Raw genomic sequence first — 22,703 nt, forward strand, 5'->3', positions numbered from 1 at the left:
GAAGTTGTATGTGTCTGATATAAATTATAGTGAAGAATAAATAAAAGAAAGAAAATAAATAAATAAATAAAATAAAAATAAATAAATAAATACAAATAAAGAATGTTTTTTTTTAAACTTCGTAAATACCAGATATTTCAAATAAAGTTGTACGTGTCTGATATAAATGACAGTGAAAAGTAAATAATAATAATAAATTAAATAAATGAAAGAATAAATAAATAAATTGTAGATACACATGTAACATTGATTAGTAGTTGTGACTGTTTAATGAAATAATAAAGAAAAATAGAGCTGTGATAAAGGTGTGAAGTAGGGATTTTGTAGTTTTTTTAGGAGGAAGGGGAGGCATGTTTTATAAATGTTTAAATACTAATACATGTGGAGAATTAAACTTCACTACAAATCCGCGTGAATATAACTATAATTCTAATTGTGAAAAGTAGCAAATACATTCCAATTAAGCTCATTTTGTTGTATGAATCTTTTAATTTTACATCGTTAAAACCCTTGACTGGCAGTTTCAGAGACGTCGTCTTTTGGCCTTAAACCATTCCGATGTAAACTTTAGTAGACCGTTTTTCGCAGCCATTATACCATCTGATACGAATATGTACGTTAGTCGCCAGAGATTCACGTCTCCTACGAAGCTACCCACGACGCTCATGACAACTGTCCATCATGCTCCCCCACCCAAGTTGTAAATAGCCTGGATACAGTCCACTTCGGCAAGGGACGTTACTCTTCGCGCGCATGCGCAATAGGAATGCGAAACACCTCTATTAGCATAATAGGCATCATAGTTTTGGTAGGCATGTTGTCAACCATTACAACTCGTTTGGCATCCAAGAAAACAGTTGCCAAAACCTTGCCTTCGTATGCGAACGTGACCGTCCTCGTACCAACCAAATGCTATAATCATGAATACGAGCCAAATAACTGTCAAAACGTATTAATACATATCAAACTCACTTGAGAATGTTTTCCAGTGCCAAACTCTTTTCAAATACAGAAAGGAAGCCATTGTCAATATGACCTGGCTAACAACATTCAATTCACCATTCTCACCATCAGTCAATGACATTTCAACAAATGAAACACGTTTCATCATACACAAGATGAAATGTGAACTTTTATGGAAGGTTGATGCTAGACGACTCAATCCACATCAAGGGGGCGGGACGTAGTCCAGTAGTGAAGTGTTCGCTTGATGCGCGGTCAGTTTGGGATCGATCCCCGTAAGTGGGCCCATTAGGGTATTTCTCGCTCCAGCCAGTGCACCACGACTGGTACATCAAAGGCCGTGGTGTGTGCTATCCTGTCTATGGGATGGTTCATATAAAAGATCCCTTGATGCTAATTGAAAAGAGTATCCCATGAAGTGGCGACAGCAGGTTTCCTCCCTCAATATCTGTGTGGTCGTTAACCATATGTCCGACGCCATATAACCGTAAATAAAATGTATTGAGTGCGTTGTTAAATAAACTATTTCCTTCCTTCCTTCCAATCCACATCAAGTAAAAAGCCAATAGTTACCAAGCATACGACATTGTCTGACGTATGTCCTTTTACCAGTAGGATCCAATGATTCAGTTGTTATAGTTTCTGAAATTAAGATAAACATATGTTATTCACATTCATTTAAGAAAAAAGAATGATATACGTAACAATTTATATTTGATTAACAGCATTATTGTAGGATTCCTCGATTTCATCTGATTTATCTTTTCATATTTCTTTGGTATTATAGTTTGTTTGGTTTTCTTACTATCTTCATTAACGACATTATTTGACAAAATAATAAAGAAACGATTATTTGCATTCAACTAGTACTTGACATGCGCATAAGTAATTCTGTTGTGCACATGCAGCCCGCCACCCGGGAGTGTAGCTTATTCCGTGTGTAGCTTGCAAGCATGTCAGCGATTGATTGACGTGTGCAATACGGTTAAGCAAAAACATTGTCATGTGTCATTAAATGCGACAGCGAAGGCGGATATGAAATGGTGGTTAGATTTTTGTTATTTCTTTTTAATGGGACGGGTGAAAGTGTCTCCTACCGTGAATTTGCGTGTAATCTCGGCGGCGGTGGAGTGTATAAAGGCAACTGCTTGTATGTAAACTGGCGGGCGGATATACCAGCGATTAGCGATCAACATATTAATATTAAAGAGTTGGCAATGGTGTGCGAATCGGCAAAACAGTGTGTACACCTTCGTGGAGCTCCAAACATTGTGGCATACAGTGATAATACAGTTATAATCAACCAACCCGATGTTAATATCAAGTATTCGTGAACTTTCCTGGCTTTCAGCAATATATGGATTCCATCTAACGGCTAGGTATATTCCAGGTAGCAGAAATATCGTGAGTGACAATATTTCTCGACTGCATAAATATGATAATAAATTGTGGTTGAGTAAGTATAACAATGATTCGTTGGTCCATCATACGACAATTAATTCTTTATTGTTTTTAAAGGAACATTGGCTTGAGAGCTTTAGTGTTTGGATTCTGAAATCAGTTGGTACAAACAATCGGCTTATGCCACAAGTACTAAAATGACTTATTCATCAATGACAAAAAGCTATCATAGATTTAGTCTTTACTTTGGATTGACACTTGTACCATCTACTAAATTAACGTTACTTAAATATACAGCGTTTCTGCCCCATCACTCGGTGCTAACAGTATACCTGGGTAGCTTAATGTAGTCAGACTGATTCACATTGAAGCCGGAGCTGACAATCCTCTGACAGACTGATATCAGTTATCAGTTTTAAAACAAGGAAAAGAGGACAATCTGTTCAGTCATCTTGGAACTAATGTATATGTGAGTGCGGACTAGAATATTTCTGGGGTAGACCTGTGTCAATGATAGTGGTGTGTTGACACTGTCAAGCCTTCGAGAAGGGGATTTCTTTTCTTCTGTTCCTCAATGGGAGAAACTGAAAGACTGTTTTGACGTGATGTTCAACATTGTTCCGGAACTAAATTCAGTTGTACCTTGCGCCATGCAGGACCACCAAAACCAAATATGATCTCTATAGTGCTCCTTTTGTAACCCGAGTGAGTGTCATCAGCGGTAGCATTGTTGTAAAAGTGTTGGGTATCCAGGTTATAAAAAGAGGTTTGTGGTGTAAGCATCATTTGTTTCTGTGAGTCCTAGAGAGCAGACGTGCATAAAGTTCCACAGAGAAAATGACATTGAAATATTCGAGTAACAGCAACATCAGTAGCGACGAAGACGACATTTTGGTCTGCAAATATCCTTAAAGACACACGATCAAATGCAAGAGAGTGACTACTAAAGAAGAAGAGAACGCAAATTTAATGGATCAAACGGATGCTGCCCATGACATTGTGGATCAAAATGAAGATAGCGAACTAGTGGGTGAACCCGCAGATCAAACGGATGCTGCCCGTGACATTGTGCATCAAAATGAGGATGGCGAACTCGTGGGTGAACCCACAGATCAAACGGATGCTGCCTGTGGTGCTGAGGATGGCTGCTATTTGAGATGTTAGCTGTTCTGTTATCGTCCCGAAATGAGACATTTCTATGCACGAATGCTGTTGGCCCACATAGGCGGTACAAATTCGATTTACATCCTACTTTTATACTACTTTCATTTGCTGGAGCCCGCGATGTACCTCTCATTGTATGAACATGAAAATATCAAATACGAACATACACACCGGTATACTTACCATCGCAATTAATCAATCATGAATTATTACTTTAAGCAGGGGTCAAAATTAGCTGAGAATGCTGCCAGATATTCGGACTAGTACGCTACGTATTCTGGTTGTCCAGATCAAATCATTCTGGATGAAACCTATCTGACTTAAACTAATGTGTGTATATAGACGTAAATTAACTTCTGGTTGGACGGTACGACAGGCAAAAACATTTTTCGGCTTGTGCTGATGTTGACCAGAAATAACCAGTCAGGACGCAGTATTTTGACCCCTGTTGAGACTTCTGAGTGCTCGAATGTAAATATTAAGTTCTTCAAACAATGAACTAGACAACTTAAAATTCACTTGTTTTGTTTTAGTGATATGTTGTGCACCATATACAGAACGTCAATACCTATTTAGAAAGCAAACCATTACCCGGTCTGGGGGACTGCTCTTCAGCCTTTTTCACAATCATTGATTGCTCTATAAGGTTTTCTGTAATGAAAATAATATCTGTACAAAAACAATCAGGGGTACTACAATAACACCAATGTCTGTTATTGACATGTTTAATAATGTCCTTTAGTCATCTAGGTATGTATTTGTGTTTGTAAATGCATTCTAAAAGCAATTCTGATATTTAAAATACTATTAGAATTAACGGGCTTATGGCAAATATATGGACCCCCTCCCCAATACATGGCTATTTATCAATAGCACTATTGGTAGACCAGAAAACCAGATAATGGAGCTCTGTTAATGACACTAGGAGCCATAAATATTAGCTATTTTATTATTATTTCAGAAATTAACATACATTTCCTTACTTTCTTAGACATCTTTACATGTCAAAGACACCAACAAAAGCTATCCGCTAGTTATAAAAAGACAGTAATAATATACTCAACAACGAAAGTTAAACTAATGTTACAAGAAATGGGATAACTTTAAAATTTATAAATTAACCTATTTTTATTAATTAGTATTCACATCTGAAATGTTTACCATTTACAAACAACATAAACTCATCAACCTTTGCCTTAACACAACAGGAGGACCTGGTTTTCTTTCAAGTGTATTCAACCATGGCAAATTTAGATGTCACAAAAGATATTTGCTAAGCTTTCGTTGTTGAGAATATTAAAAAAAAAAATAAAAAAAAAAAATAAAAGCAGAAACATGTTGTAAACTTTTCGAACAGATAATCTCTCTCACCTTCTAAAAACTCCCCTCCCCTACCACCACCATCCACCCACTTGCATAAGTGTGCTCCACCTCTTAAAACATGTCCTTTTAGAGAAGATAAATGTAAGTGTACATGTTTTAAATGAGACAAGCAAGCAGTATGAGAAAGTAAATCTATACCACCATTAGGGGATTGTTCTTCGTCGGTATCTGGGTGAACATGTTTTAAATAACACATGTCAGCAATATATATATATAAGTTCAACAATCAACTAATAACAGAAAGCAAATTTATACCATAATTAGGTAACTGATCTTCGTAGGTATCTTGGTCAACATGTTTGAAATAGCACGTGCAAGCAATATATATATATATATATATATATATATATATATATATATATATATATATATATATATATAACAGAAAACATATCTATACCACGATTAGAGGATTGTTCTTCATAGGTATCTGTTGTAGCGGTCAAAGCCACTGAAAGCGCTGTTACGTCTTCTACAAGTAAAATAAACAGATTCATATGATGGACATGCAGTTCACAGTTACTGTGGTACAAACATTAATACAGTAACAGTAGTCCGCATAAATACATATGACAGTGTCTGTAATAAATCTGAATGACAAAACCGTATTACTATATCAAAATCATATATCTGCACAAGGCAGAGTCGAAAGGATGTTAGGCAAAGTCGTGATTGCTTCCATGATCCACTATCAGGTGCTTTTTCTAGGAGGACCGCCACTAGGATATGTAGCAGGGTGTTTGATCACGCTTGCACCGCCATTAGGACCGCCACTAAACATGTTCCACATTGTCACTGTTATGAACATGGATTAACATATATATATATATGTTGTAAAGTGTTAATGGGATGAACATTGTTTCACAATCTTACTGACGTGAACATGGATTGAATAATGAGCATAAATATGTTCAATGTCACGGATATGAACATGGATAAAGCAATGAATACATGTTTGACAATGGGACTGAAATGAACACGGATCAAGCAATGAACATATGTTTGACAATGGGACTGAAATGAACACGGATCAAGCAATGAACATATGTTTGACAATGGGACTGAAATGAACATGGCTGACACACACAAATTAACAAATTGTCTTAACCCCAGTATATTCGTCTGACATTAACATATGCAATGATAGGATTGTCTGAATAATGTTCTTGTTACATTGTGAACTTGATGATACTGCATACCAATGTCAAAAATCAAATAAAATGTGAGCTCCGTCGTCTAGTGGATAGCTGTTGAACAATCAAGCTGACGACAGAAGTTCAAATCCCGTCAAAGCTGGCTGACACATTCATTCATCTTTCTCATCTATCACCCTCTGCCTATCATTCTCATTATCTTAATATAAAAAAACTTTCCGATTTCTCCCATGATTTCAATCTGTTTCGACCCTTTCTGTCAGTTTTCTGTCAGTTTCCTCCGACTCTGTCTTCTGAGCTGTCCACACCATCACCTACCTGTCTCAACTTCCTCGACGGGTGCAGTCTCTGTGTATTTCCAAGCACCCACCTGGCATCCTTGTCCTCTGCTGCTAATAAAGCTGGTCTGACACACAGCACTAACAAACGACCGCTGGTAGTAGGGGTGCATAGTAGGTGGTTACAAGTGCCTCTTAACAATGCCAGAAGTAACTACTGAACACTCCCCGAAGTGGTCAGACTAAGCCCACAGCTAAAAGCTGATGGGGAATGGCAGCCCAAGAGACAAGCACCTGTCGCGGTTGGAGAGACAAGGACTGGGATGTGGAGGTGGACAGTGAAAGAAGTTGAAAGATAGGAGGAGTTGCCAAATCGAGAAGAAATGAGATGGAATTCAAAGGAGAGAAAGGAAAGGGGGCAGTGGGATTAAAAATAAAAAATAAAAAAAAAATGTTCATTAGGGAAATATGGAGGGGGAGGCAGATATTTTTTTATTAATTCCATTGTCCTTTAATGTTCGTCCACCAATAATATGTCAAAAGAAAACATTTACCCAAACTGGGTGATTGTAGTTCATCAGCAGGAGACACTAACAGTTCAGGTATATTTTCTGAAAGTGAAAACATAAAATACTATTAACCCGTGCCACATACACTTTGACAGGCAACAGGCAATGAACATATAATACAATTAATCAGTGCCACATGCACTTTGACAGGCAATGAACATATGATACTACTAATCAGTGCCACATACACTTTGACAGGCAATGAACATATGATACTACTAATCAGTGCCACATACACTTTGATTGGGCAATGAACATATGATACTATTAATCAGTGCCACATACACTTTGACAGGCAATGAACATATAATAATACTAATCAGTGCCACATACACTTTGACCGGGCAATGAACATGTGATACCACTAATCAGTGCCACATACACTTTGACTGGGCAATGAACATGTGATACTATTAATCAGTGCCACATACACTTTGACAGGCAATGGACATGTGACACTATTAATCAGTGACACATACACGTTTGACAGGCAATGAACATATGATACTGTTAACCAGTGCCACATACACTTTGACAGGCAATGAACATGCGATACTATTAATCAGTGCCGCATACACTTTGACTGGGCAATGAACATATGATACTACTAATCAGTGCCACGTACACTTTGACTGGGCAATGAACATATAATACTATTAATCAGTGCCACATAAACTTTGACAGGAAAGGAACATATGATACTACTGATCAGTGCCACATACACTTTGACTGGGCAATGAACATGTGATGCTACTAATCAGTGTCACATACACTTTGACTGGGCAATGAACATGTGATACTATTAATCAGTGCCACATACACTTTGACAGGCAATGAACATGTGATACTATTAACCCGTGTCACATACACTTTGACAGGCAATGAACATATGATACTACTAATCAATACCACATACACTTTGACAGGCAATGAACATATGATACTACTAATCAGTGCCACATACACTTTGACTCGGCAATAAACATGTGATACTACTAATCAGTGCCACATACACTTTGACAGGCAATGAAGATGTGATACTATTAATCAGTGCCACATACACTTTGACTGGGCAATGAACATATGATACTACTAATCAGTGCCACATACACTTTGTCTGGGCAATGAACATATGATACTATTAATCAGTGCCACATACACTTTGACAGGCAATGAACATATGATACTACTAATCAGTGCCACATACACTTTGACAGGCAATGAACATATGATACTACTGATCAGTGCCACATACATTTTGACTGGGTAATAAACATGTGATACTCTTAATCAGTGCCACATACACTTTGACTGGGCAATTAACATATGATACTACTAATCAGTGCCACATACACTTTGACAGGCAATGAACATATCATACTATTAATCAGTGCCATATACACTTTGACAGGCAATGAACATATGATACTACTAATCAGTGCCACATACACTTTGACTGGGCAATGAACATGTGATGCTACTAATCAGTGCAACATACACTTTGACTGGGCAATGAACATGTGATACTATTAATCAGTGCCACATACACTTTGACAGGCGATGAACATGTGATACTATTAATCAGTGCCACATACACTTTGACAGGCAATGAACATATGATACTATTAATCAGTGCCACATACACTTTGACAGGCAATGAACATATGATACTATTAATCAGTGCCACATACACTTTGACAGGCAATGAACATCTGATACAATTAATCAGTGCCACATACACTTTGACAGGCAATGAACATGTGATACTATTAATCAGTGCCACATACACTTTGACAGGCAATGAACATATGATAAAACTAATCAGTGCCACATACACTTTGACAAGCAATGAACATATGATACTACTAATCAGTGCCACATACACTTTGACTCGGCAATAAACATGTGATACTACTAATCAGTGCCACATACACTTTGACAGGCAATGAAGATGTGATACTATTAACCCGTGTCACATACACTTTGACAGGCAACGAACATATGATACAATTAATCAGTGCCATATACATTTTGACTGTGCAATAAACATGTGATACTATTAATCAGTGCCACATACGCTTTGACAGGCGATGAACATATGGTACTATTAATCAGTGTCACATACACTTTGACTGGGCAATGAACATGTGATATTATTAATCAGTGCCACATACAGTTTGACAGGCAATGAACATAAGGTCAACACTGTATATAACATGAAGATGAATGTGTAATGAACATATTGTTAACACTGTAAATAACATGAACATGAAAGAGTTATGAACATATGGTCAACATTGTATATAACATAAAGATGAAAGTGTAATGAACATATGGTCAACATTATCTATAACATAAACATGAAATAGTTATAAACATATGATGAATATTGTCTATAACATGATCATATATGGTCAACATTATCTATAACATGAATATGAAATAGTTATAAACATAGGATGAATATTGTCTATATCATGATCATATGGTCAACATTATCTATAACATGAATATGAAATAGTTATAAACATATGATGAATATTTTCTATAACATGATCATATATGGTCAACATTATCTATAACATGAACATGAAATAGTAATGAACATATGGTCAGCACTGTCTATACTGTGAACATGAAATAGTAATGATCATATGGTCATCATTATCTAAAACATGAAAATGAAAGAGTGATGAACATATGGTCAACAATTTGTGATTAGAACATGGATCACATAGTACATATCTATGCGGGAGAAAAAAATTCATTACCGAATCTGTGGGGTTGTTCGTCGAAGACCTCTTCGGCAATATGAGCTAATGACAGTTCGCTGCCGTTTTCTGAAAGTAAAATAAACATCCACACGGTTGCATTGATATATTGAGTAAACAGGCCTCAGTTTTGACAGGAATCCAAGAGAATCATATTGTTATCACTGATGTTTACTTACAGCGTATTTAGTCACTATATAATTCGGAATTTTGTGCTAATAAATCATATAATTCGTATACGAACATGGAAGTGTTATTTCCCCAACAATGAATGTTAGATTAGATTTTTTTTTTTTTAAATTGACGACAAAATCGTTATCCATTATCAAAACCGTGTCTCTGTACAATGCAGAGTTGAATAGGTATTTGGCAAACACATGTTAAGTCCACGAAACGCACTGTAGTGCATCGTTTGATATATTACTGAAATTTCACTTCTGGATTCCCATCTAAATAAACCCTGAACAGTATTCACAATAGCCCGACAGTATCCGTGATAACTTGATTATTACATCAGCGGGAGTGTCATACGAAATTATGGAACGAGTTTCGGAATTATTGTATTCCCCGAGCGAGCGAAGTGTATAAAACAATTTCCAAACGAAGGCCATATATTTCGTGCGGCACTTATGGAAATGTGCTAATATATTTATTATTCACAAACTGTGGTTCATAATAAGCGAAAAGTATGATTGTAATGTTTTCGTATTCAACAAGTGTGACATAACAGTATTTAAAATATTGTTATGACCCGTGCGAAAATACGATATATATGTAACTGTTTATTGAAAACTATGTTACATACATACATACATACACATATACATATATACACATATACATATATGCATACATACATACATACATACATACATACAAATATATGATTCGTCACGGGTGTTTTTAAATATGTAAAATATCAACCGAGTCTACGTTAATCGGTATTTACCAAGACGATTCCTATGCATCCAATAACACTTCAAAAATAACAGTTTAATTGATTTTTTAGTACATCACAGTACTAAAGTCGCCGCCATCGGTAATATGACGTCATCACGATTAGCAAAATTTACTTTGACGTCACGCATTTTAATAAATCTTTGAAAACGTTACGCTCAGGTACACAGGTCTCGTTGGCTTGTAAGCAAATGGCCCAACCACAGCAACACATTACTAAGAGACCTTGCAAATTTGCAAACCATTATTAACCGGGTTAATACATAGAGGATAATAAACGAGTTACCAGTTATTATCAAATTTATGTCCCGAGTGAAATAATGTTCAGTTGTCACGAGCTTTAGCGAGTGACAAATGAAAATTATTTCACGAGGGACATAAATTTGATAATAACTGGAACCCAGTTTGTTATTCTATTTATTACCTCAGCTATTTTTTTCTTCTAAAAACCTTTATTTTCCACGCACATGCACGAAGGCCAACCTGTACAGAAATGATGTAAACCACTAAATATGCACTGTTCTGAGAATTACTATAACGTTGTAATTTAATCACGTTCATAGATAATTTAAAAAAAACCCACAAGTTCTCTTTATTCTGCTTCAAAATTTATAATGAACTGCATTAAAATGACATTTTGTTATTAATTTAACACCAAAAACTGAGACCCGTTAAGGCAAACTCTTTAAACTACATGACGTCATTTTGAGTTTGTCAAATCGTAATGACGTCATATTTAGCACCGACAAAGTCATTGGTTTGTAAGCGTCAAATTGTCCAATAGTATTGTTCGTTAAACCAATGCAGAATATTTCTCACTGAGAAAATATGGAAAATATTTTCTGTTATGAGTGACCGCTGGGGTAATAAACTAAATTATCACATGGGTTTATGACATGAATATCATGGGTAAGCTATAGGATATATATATATGCCTGGGTGATGTAGTAAAACGTAAAAAGATACTACTAATTTTATTGTCAAGAACGAGAGGGTACTTTGCTGACCTTGACCAAAACTATAATAATATTATTTTTCCGCGGGATCATTTTGCAAATACCACAGAGACAAGGTCAGTAGTCATCAACTTATGTCCATAAAAACGCAGTTGGAATCGGCTAGTTCAAATTAGTCGAGGTCTCGGCACTAGGTTTATTGACATTTAAGCAAACGTACTTGGGTGACACTCCATGATTGACGTATGCATTCATAGTCATCAAATAAAAACATTTCAATGGCAATTTGACACTGAAAGCTGTCCAGTGTTCAGAAAACTAAAAACGTTAGTCACATCCAAAATGACGTCATTCGAGTTTGACGTCATTTCCATTCAAAAATACACCGCGCCACATATTCTTACGTCATTTGAATATCTAGTAATGGCGTAACGGAATTAAAGTTGTGTGTACAGTTTACAAAAACACTTTGTATTAAGCTTGAGCTTATATGATAAAGGGATTATTACCCTCGTGTATTTCGGTATCGTCAATATCATATATTAGGAATAAAAATAATGTATTATGCTCGCCATATTATGTATTTCGGTGTGTATATATCATATAAAATCTAACATTTCAGTACATGATATTTTTCAGATCACATACTTCAAGAATTTGATAACTTTGCAAATTAGATGTATATTAATCTAGGTCACGGCACTAGATTTATTAACATTTAAGCAAATGTACTTGGGTGACACTCCATAAATGACGTATGCATTCATAGTCATCAAATAAAAACATTTTAATAGCAATTTTACACTGAAAGCTGTCCAGCATTCAGAAAACAAAAACCGTTAAGCCTTAGTTTATTTTGATGTAATGAAATCCAAAATGACGTCTTTCGAGTTTGATGTCATTTCCATTCAAAAATGCACCTCTATCTAGTAATGGCGGACTGGAATTAAAGTCGTGTGTACAGTTTACAAAAACACGTTGTATTAACTTTGAGATTATATGATAAAAAGATTATTACCCTGGTGTGTTTCGGTATTGTCAATATCATATATTAGAAATACAAATAATGTGTTATGCTCGCCAGAGGCTCGCATAATACAATTTGTATTCCTAATATAAGATATTGACGAAAGAAAGAAAGAAATGTTTTATTTAACGACGCACTCAACACATTTTATTTACGGTTATATGGCGTCAGACATATGGTTAAGGACCACACAGATTTTGCGAGGAAACTCGCTGTCGCCACTACATGGCTACTCTTTTTGATTAGCAGCAAGGGAGCTTTTATTTGCACTTTCCACAGGCAGGATAGCACAAACCATGGACTTTGTTGAACCAGTTATGGATCACTGGTCGGTGCAAATGGTTTACACCTACCCATTGAGCCTTGCGGAGCACTCACTCAGGGTTTGGAGTGGGTAACTGGATTAAAAATCCCATGCCTCGACTGGGATCCGAACCCAGTACCTACCAGCCTGTAGACCGATGGCCTAACCACGACGCCATCGAGGCCGGTCTGATATTGACGATACCGAAAAACACTCTGGAATTAACCTCTAAATATATACAAGAAGTCTGGTGCCACTACACAGGCTATTTCTTTATGCAGACACAATATTGAGAGAGAGAGAGAGAGAGAGAGAGAGAGAGAGAGAGAGAGAGAGAGAGAGAGAGAGAGAGAGAGAGAGAATTTGTCTCGAGTGTTTTCTAATATGTAAAACATCAAGAGTCTACGTCAATCAGTATTTGCGAGACTCTACCGAGACAAATACCGATTGACTAGACGAGGCTGATATTTTACATATTTAAAAACACGTGTAGCGAATTCTATTTATCTTATAACCCTTCTAAAACAACATTTTCATTCAATATTTAGTAAATTACAGCACTAAAGTCATCTCCATCGATAATATGTCGTCATCACGATTAGCACAAATTAGTTTGACGTTACGCATTTTAACTTAATCTTATGAAAACACTACGCTGAGGTACTGTGTTGTTGGTTTGTAAACAAATGACCCATTGATAGCAACTAGAGACCTTGCAAATTTGCATATACCTTTAAATGTAAATACCATTATTAACCTAGTTAATACATAGAGATTATTATACGAGCTTGTGTGTCGTACTGATTTTACGAAACGAGTGTCAGGATTACATGGATCCTGACACGAGTTTCGTAAAATCAGTACGACTCACACGCGAGTGTAATAATTTCTTTATTCATATTATTATTGTTGTTTTCTTTAAGAATTGAACGTGAAATTTTTTGAGTTTCATGCTAGTATGAAACGCAAAACCGCTTTACACACTGTATGAATGGCGTAGCGCGTTAGCGCGAAGCCATTCATACTAAAGTGTGTAAAGCGGTTTTGCGTTTCATACTAGCATGAAACTAAAAAATAATCACGTTCAATTCTTATAATTCCAAACACATAACCATGTCATTAATGTAAACCTCTTTAAAATAAAAAGTGAACTCTATTTTCCAACTATTTACTATTTTATTAACACGAAATTCATACTGAACATTAGTGGAATCCCTATGGTGGTTTCGGCTTTTTCCGTCAATAGCCGAATGAGAGAATGACAATGTTACAATCATTAATACAATTCATATTAATTTTTTGCATTAAATATCAATACCAACTAGAAACATTTTGAATTCACTAGAAACATATAACGTAAGTAATTTTAATAACTTTTAACCTGTAATAAAAATGTCTGAAGCGATCTGTTTTGTATGGTATAATTTATGTGAAGCGGTTGGTGTATGAATATTTAACTAAGAACTGTGGATGGGCGCCATTTTTTGATTAGTCCAGATTTACCAATTACGACGTTGAAATTACAATTATAAAATGTTTGAGTGCGTGAAAATTCCATGTGTTGATAGATTTGACATGGAGAAAGTGGTTTCAATGTTTCCGGAAATGGATGAAACAGGTGTGTCGCGAGTTTCTGTGTCTACTGGCCTTGTAATTGTGGAAGTGGCAACACAGGATGGTTTTGGCATGTGTGACTTCAAGTGGTGCGACACAAGTATTCGTGACATTTGACAGTGCCATGCTGATGTTTCGTTTTTGGAAAGTGGAACATTCTCTGTTGTAGCTTCGAATTGAAGCTTCGTTCCTGTGTCCCGACATGTACATGATATACCTAGTCTCAAAACCCCGATTCGTTTAAAGATTGGATCGCAGTGGCTATGTGTTGTGTACGTCATACTACAATGCCGTTGAATGCGCGTTACTGCTAATGGTTGGCATGAACTGACTGAATTTTGTAAAAGACCAAATTCCATTGGAATTATACACTTTTTTTGGATCGACAAAATAGATTTTTAGCTGTGGGATTTTGAATTCACTATAAACATGTAACGTAAGTAATTTCATTAACTTTTAACCTTTAATAAAAAATGTCTGAAGCGACCTATTTTGTATGGTATAATTTATATGTGAAGATTTTTAGATGTTTACAAGTTCGACGGCAGACGATTACTGTTTGATGTCTAAAAATAGAATCTCAAGGCAATTCCTCGGGGATTCCTTTGTTGACATAATTCATAAAGTAGTTCCGGCTATATAGCCAAAAATAGTGCTAAACTGAGATTCATGGTGCTATGAATGCCAGTTTTTATCATCACGTGATACGAATTTAACCAATCCAAGGGTTTATAATAAAGGGATTTTTAGAGATTGGAATTATTTATGAATAACAAGACCCAACTCAAAATGTTTCAGCCACAACTAGAAGGAGACGACGATATGACGTCATATTTCAAATGCACAGTCTGAGGTAGGACTTGAGAAGCAACGTCATGTTATGATGTCCCTTCCCAAAATTACGTCATTACACTTGTTATTATACGTGTGCTTCGTATAATTACTATTAACTCGGATATGTGGAACCATAATAAATAGAGAATAATACATGAGTTTCCGTTTGATACCATTTATCTTAAAACGAGTTGTTTAAAAACGTATCCAACGAGCGAAAGATAAGATAACTCGAAAAAATGAAAATGTAAACAATATAATGAACTAAATTATGTTGTTACAGAACGTAGCCTAACTGGGTCATGGCGTATAGAGTGTAAAGTGACGTCACTCCATTTCATTTCCACCGGAGTCAGAATGTAAAGTGACGTCACTCCTCTTTCGATCGCTTTGGTTACTGGGTCATGACCTCTCAGAGCTGCCAGTTGTATGTCTTGAAATTGTTAACACACGTACATGTGTAAACAAATATGTGTTATCAAAAATAACGAATGATGTTCTCATGAGTTTCATGCAGTATGAACGTTGGATTTGTAAGTTATGAGATCAGGATTGAACCACTACAAGTGTTTATCATAAAAACATTGTTAGAGATTAGAAGCATAACTGTGTGAAATGGAAACAGGTAGTAACGTTCACGCCAAACGCTGTTAAAGCTTAAGCTGTAAAAACTCGTTTTATCACTTTTAGCACAAGCGTGAACGAAGTTCAGTCGCCAGTGTATAAAACGTAACGGCTTGTCTATTAACTGCACACTGCGGCGTGTTAGGCTTCATGTTTTCAGACCTGCGTACGTCGTGCGCCTTCCTGCCTGTTTTGTTTCTTGTAATTTTACTTTTTAGCAAACTCCATTATGTATCTTTTTGTATTGCACTCATGTACATCAAATTTGTAGATATTTGACGGAATTTTAAAAACTGTTTACATGAATATACTTTTGAAATTATTTTGATTACAACACAGTTAATATTACTATATCTGTATACACACAACGTATTTACTTTTAATAATATGACTCTATGATAGGCTCCTGGTTGGTCACAGCTTTCTGCATATGAGTATTCATATCCTTTACACTGTTATTCTCTGCATACATTTCTTGCTATCTTCCACTGTCATATTTGTCTTTATAAGCTCTGTCACATCACTCTTCTATTCTTTGCCAAGTCGCATTTCAATATTTGTTTTTGAGCCAGTGAATTGTTACTTACAAACTGATTCTATTTACATTCGGGTAAAGCAGTGTAGTGGACAACAGTCAGTGTATACGGTGCCTGTATTTTGTACATACATGTATATTATTAAGTATGTATTACACATTTTGAAATGACTTCGGTACAAATTATGAAACTAAACTGTCAGGGACTGGGAGATCCAGCAAAAAGGAAACATGTATTAAAGTATCTGAAACAAAAGAAATATAATATATATTGCCTGCAAGATACACATTTAATTAACGAATTGGAACCATACATAAAAGCACAGTGGGGATACACGTGCATTTTTAATTCCTACTCTAATAACTCCAGAGGTGTAGCTATCATGTTAAATAATAATAATTTTGAGTGTAAAATTAATAAAACCAAAACGGATAATTCTGGAAATTGCATAGCAATGGATATAGCTGTAGAAAATACAACAATAACGCTATTAAATATTTACGGACCAAATGAAGAAAACCCCACCTTTTTTGAAAATGTTCTGAAAAATATTGAAGACTTTGAAAATGAACAGTACATAATTTGTGGCGACTTTAACTTAGTGTTAAATCAGGATTCGGATACTAGTAATCATCTACATGTAAATCATCCTAACTCAAAGAAAACATTGTTAGATAATTTACAAGTGTATGATTTGGTTGATCTGTTTAGGGAATTGTACCCAACATTAAGAATGTATACATGGAGAAAGAAAAATCCTATTAAGCAGGCGAGATTAGATTTTTATTTGATCTCTAACAATTTGATGACACATGTAGAACAAGTAACTATTGATAATAGCTATAGATCTGACCATGCAGGGGTGATTTTAAAATTAAAACTAAATACTATTAAAAAAGGTACAGGTTTGTGGAAATTTAATACTTCTTTATTAAACGACAAAGAGTATGCTAAGATAGTAAAAGAAATAATAAATAATATAAAAACGCAATATGCTGTCCCGGTATATAATATAGATGAAATAAACACAATTCCAAATGACACACTTAAATTTACCATTAATGTTCAAGTTTTCTTGGAAACGCTATTAATGGAAATCAGAGGGAAAACGATATCATACTCTTCTGCCAAAAAAGGGGAAAAACAAAAACTGGAAACTAAACTGCGAAGATATTAAGGCGTTAGAAGAAAATGCAGCCATAAACTTTAAACAAATAGAACAAAAACAAAAATTGGTAGAAATTAGAAAAGAGAAATTAAATGGGCATTTTAATATATCTAGAGATAAATGGGTAGAAGAAGGAGAGAAACCTTCAAAATATTTTTGTAACATGGAAGCAAGAAACTTTCATAGCAAATTAGTTTCCAAAATAGAATTAGAAAACGGAGATTTAATCACAGACCAAGCTGAAATATTGAAAGAAACAAAACGTTTTTATGAAAAACTGTATTCAAAACAGGAATCTGAATGTGAAGATATAACAAAATTAATTGAAAACTGTAATTTTAATATTCTCTCTGATAATGAAGCAGCAGAGTTGGAGGGGGAATTAACGTACGCTGAAGCTTTATTATTTCTTAAAAATATGAAGAATGAAAAAAGTCCTGGTTCTGATGGATTTCCAGCAGAATTTAAAAAATTCTTTTGGCTTGATTTGGGGCACTTTGTAGTTAGAGCCATCAATTATAGTTACAGTATTCAAGAAATGTCACATGTACAAAAACTAGGCATCATAACCTGCATACCAAAAGCAAACAAACCTAAGCAATGTTTTAAAAATTGGAGGCCACTCACCCTTTTAAATTGTACTTATAAAATAGCATCTGGTTGCATTGCAAATAGGATAAACACCGTATTGGATAAAATTATTGAAAAAGATCAAACATGATTTATAAAGGGAAGATACATAGGAGAAAATATAAGGTTGATATATGACATTATTACCTACGAGGTACAGCATAACGAGGGTCATATTTATCGTACGATTCCCCTCGTATGTCATAACTAAATCGTATGTCCTCTTGACATTGTCGTTTAACGATTGGCTGTTGTAAGAGTACATTTCTTTCTGATTGGCTGACACGACATTCCACAGATACTACTTTCTTCATTAATACATTTTTATTTCGAGTGTAAGCTGATCACATGCCGTAATGACAAATACGTGTTTTTAATTAATTTAATAAAACATTAATTGATTATTTATGATAACTTGTATTATATTACGATGTAGTTGTGACACATCAAACACTTACTTATGAATATAACGTTCACAACTGTTAGAAATCTATACTAAGGTCGACGAGTCACTTTTCGCACCCTTGTTTTGGCTTCGTACATAATAAATGTAGCATATCTTACCGTAAAAAAATAAATAAATCAATAGCAATTTTGCACTGGAATTTTTCCAGCATTCTTAAAACGGAAACGTCATGTACCCAATTTATAGTTATTGTAAGGAGATGCAAAGTGACGTCATTGGAATACTGACGTCATTCAAATTCAAAACTAATTATTTCAGTTACTGTGTATTTGTTTGCTTTTTAGTATACACATGCTTTACAATTGACAGCTGTTGATACATGTGTACTTTTTACTTATGGGCGTATAAATATCACGTAACTTTAGAACAGGTTGTGATTTGGTTTTCAACACATCAATGAACAAACATTATTCCGCTGTTAGGGATACGTTAGTTTGTAAACAATGATTGGAATGTTCATTTAGCAAGACAGTTCTACAGTAATAAACAGAATATTACATTCGTGTCCACGACAGACGATGTTTACGACACTCGTGCCTAAATTATCGCATTTCCCTCGCTCTCGCTCGGGAAATATGATAATTTAGGCACTCGTGTCATAAACATCGTCTGTCATGGACACTCATATAATATCCTCTATTTATGCAATACACAGAAACATATAAAATACAAGGTCAGTTATTATTAGTCGATTTTGAAAAGGCGTTTGACTCCTTATCGTGGAAATTTATTCAAAAAGCTCTAGACATTTTTAATTTTAAGTGTTCAATAAAAACTTGGATACAAACACTGTATAAAAATTCAGTTTCAGCTGTAATCCAAAATCGACATCTATCAGAAAGTTTTAAATTATACAGAGGCTGCAGACAAGGCGATCCGTTATCGCCCTACATTTTTATAATATGTGCAGAAATACTTGCCATTTGAATACGAAATAACAAGAATATTAAGGGAATTTATATTGATGTAGAAGAATATCTTATTTCGCAGTATGCAGATGATACTACTTTTATTTTAGATGGATCTCCCGAGTCACTGTACGTCACACTTAGTACTCTAGACTGCTTTGCAAAAATGTCAGGTTTGAAGCTAAATTATTCTAAATCAAAGACAATATGCATTGGCAGAAAAAAATTCTCAAGTAAAGTCTTTCATCATACTAGATGGAAATTAGAATGGGGTTCAACTAAGTTTACTTTATTGGGAATTCACTTCTCTTTAAATCTAAAAGATATAGTTAAAGAAAACGTTGAACCAAAAGTATTAGAAATGGAAAGTACAATGAAAATCTGGACTGCACGAAAATTGACGCTATTAGGCAGACTCACTGTTTTAAAACATTAATAATACCCAAAATAATAAATTTACTAATCTCATTACCAACTACATCTGAACAATTAGTCCAAAAGTTAAAAAACAGATTTTATAGTTTTAAATGGGAAAATAAACCAGAAAAAATTAAACGTGAAACTATAATTCAAGATTATCAAAACGGAGGATTAAGAATGATTAATATTTCAATTTATATAACAGCCTTAAAATCAACATGGATAAGAAGACTACTTACAAATGATTCAAAATGGATACATCTTTTTTCATCTATTACAAAGGTATCAATACATGATTTAATTATATATGGGTATCAATTTGTTAGCAAGAAAATGCAAAATATAAGTAATCCTTTTTGGAAAGATGTTCTTGAAAGCTGGAGAAAAATTCAATGTGAAGAAATCATTAAAAGTATAAACGACATAGTTGGTGTCAATATTTGGCACAACGGTAAAATATTAAAAGATAAAAACCTATTTTCTACAAAAAGTATGCCGAAAAGGGAATTATTTTTATAAATGATTTAATTGGTGTACATGGTGGCTTTCTAACTGTTGACGAATTTATGGTGAAGTATAATATAATAACGATTTTTTTTTAGATGTTACGTCTTTAATTAAAGCAGTAAAATGTTTCATTGAAAAATATGGAAAATGTTGCAAGGAACAATATAAACTGCTATGCAAAACATCACAAATACCAAAATCACAAATACTATGGGTGAACATATTACATTTGATAAACATATAGTTATCTTAGGTTTGCCTAATGAACAAAACAGCAGTGTAGTAAATTGGATGATTATTAATATAAAATATTATATTTATTCTATAAAAATTAAAAAACAAAAATTGAACTTACGATCAGTACAACGGACAATTAAAAACAAATTAGAAATTCAAAGGTGTATTCTGCATAAAAACTGTGAATACGAATATTTTGAAACATATTGGAAGAAATGGTATAATTTATGTATTGACAATTTTACATGAACTTTTTCAACTGTAGTTTAACATATTGGCTTAGAGACAGACATTAAAAGATAAAATATGCAACCCGTTATTCTTTTCTTTCACTTCTGATATTTCGTTTTCCCCCTTTCTTCTTTCTCTTCTTTCTTGCTCCCAAAAATAAATAATTTTAAAAAACCCAAACAAAAACATCAAAATTATTATCCATATGGTTCAACATAACCGAGTTCATAACGTACGAAGCACACATGTAATAACAAGTGTAATGACGTAATTTTGGAAAGCGACGTCATACCATGACGTTACTTCTTCAGTTTCGTAAACTAAGTACGACACACAAGCCCATATAATAATCTCTATTTATCACATGGGCTTATGACATGGATATCATGGGTAAGTTATAGGTTAAATATATATAAAATAAAGTTTGTTTTGTTTAACGACACCACTAGACACATTGATATATCAATCATCGGCTATTGGATGACACACATTTGGTAATACTGATTCGTAGTCCACAGAGGAAACCCGCTACATTTTTATTTAATAAACAGTTACATTAATATCATATTTTCCCACGCTATCTGTATGCATAGATCATAATAATGTGTGTATATGTGTATGTGTATGTGTGTGTATCTGTGTGTATTTTTGTGTGGTGTGTGTATGTGTGTGTGTATGTGTATATGTGTGTGTATGTCTGTGTGTATATATGTGTGTATGTGTGTGTTTGTGTATGTGCGTGTCTATGTGTGTCTGTGTGTGTTTGTATATATGTGTGGATGTACAAGTATGGATGTATGGAAACCCATAGGTCAAATATTGTTAAAATAGCAACAGTTTAAAAACTGTAAGTAAAATAAAAGGCGACGCCAAAAGCTAAGTGACCCCCCAAAAACGATAACTCTACTGAATTTCGAATCGTGTAAAAAGTATGGGGACTATTTATTTAATACTCATCGCTATATGGATATTTCCCAAAATCAGTAAAAACTGTAGGCCCATAGATCAAATATTAAACTTGCAACAGATTCAAAATTGTATTTGAATAATGGGTTAGAAAGTAAATCACCACGACCACTGGGGAGGTGTTCTTCGGCCTCTTCGCCAGTAGAAACCGCTGGCTGCACTGCAGCATTTTCTAGAAATAAAATAAGAACTCATGCTTGACAATATGGTAATATGAACATGGATCATGCAATGAACACATTAGTGTACAGAGAGAGAGAGAGAGAGAGAGAGAGAGAGAGAGAGAGAGAGAGAGAGAGAGAGAGAGAGAGAGAGAGAGAGAGAGAGAGAGAGAGGCAGAGACAGACAGGGAAGGGAGACAGGAATAGATGAATGAGAGAGATTGAAGAGGGATTTAACCTTTGATTTATCAGGTGATTTTTCTACCATTGAGATACATTCTGTCCAGTGGGGTCAGGATACATAAACTCAGGCGAACTGTCCACCATTAAGATATTCTGTCCAGTGTGGTCAGGAACACATAACCTCAGGCGGTCTCTCCACCACTAAGATATTCTGTCCTGTGTGGTCAGGAACACATAACCTCAGGCGGTCTCTCTACTGCCAAGATATTCTGTCCAGTGTGGTCAGGAACA

At 34.9% G+C, this 22,703-nt stretch overlaps 1 protein-coding gene across 1 annotated transcript in view; it reads right to left on the reverse strand.

Annotated features, from left to right (window-relative positions):
• The window catches only part of LOC121369419 (leucine-rich repeat-containing protein 74B-like), a 158,501-nt gene that overhangs the window by 83,783 nt on the left and 52,015 nt on the right, over positions 1–22,703 (reverse strand). Inside the window, exons 4-9 of the mRNA XM_041494520.1 lie at positions 22,172–22,240; positions 9,684–9,752; positions 6,898–6,954; positions 5,312–5,383; positions 4,120–4,179; positions 1,537–1,605 (exon numbers count right to left, since the gene is read on the reverse strand). Of these exons, the coding sequence (XP_041350454.1) occupies positions 1,537–1,605; positions 4,120–4,179; positions 5,312–5,383; positions 6,898–6,954; positions 9,684–9,752; positions 22,172–22,240 (396 nt within the window). The remainder of the gene's footprint in view (positions 1–1,536; positions 1,606–4,119; positions 4,180–5,311; positions 5,384–6,897; positions 6,955–9,683; positions 9,753–22,171; positions 22,241–22,703) is intronic.

This window comes from Gigantopelta aegis, chromosome 3, assembly GCF_016097555.1.
Source record: "Gigantopelta aegis isolate Gae_Host chromosome 3, Gae_host_genome, whole genome shotgun sequence".
NCBI lineage: Eukaryota > Metazoa > Mollusca > Gastropoda > Neomphalida > Peltospiridae > Gigantopelta > Gigantopelta aegis.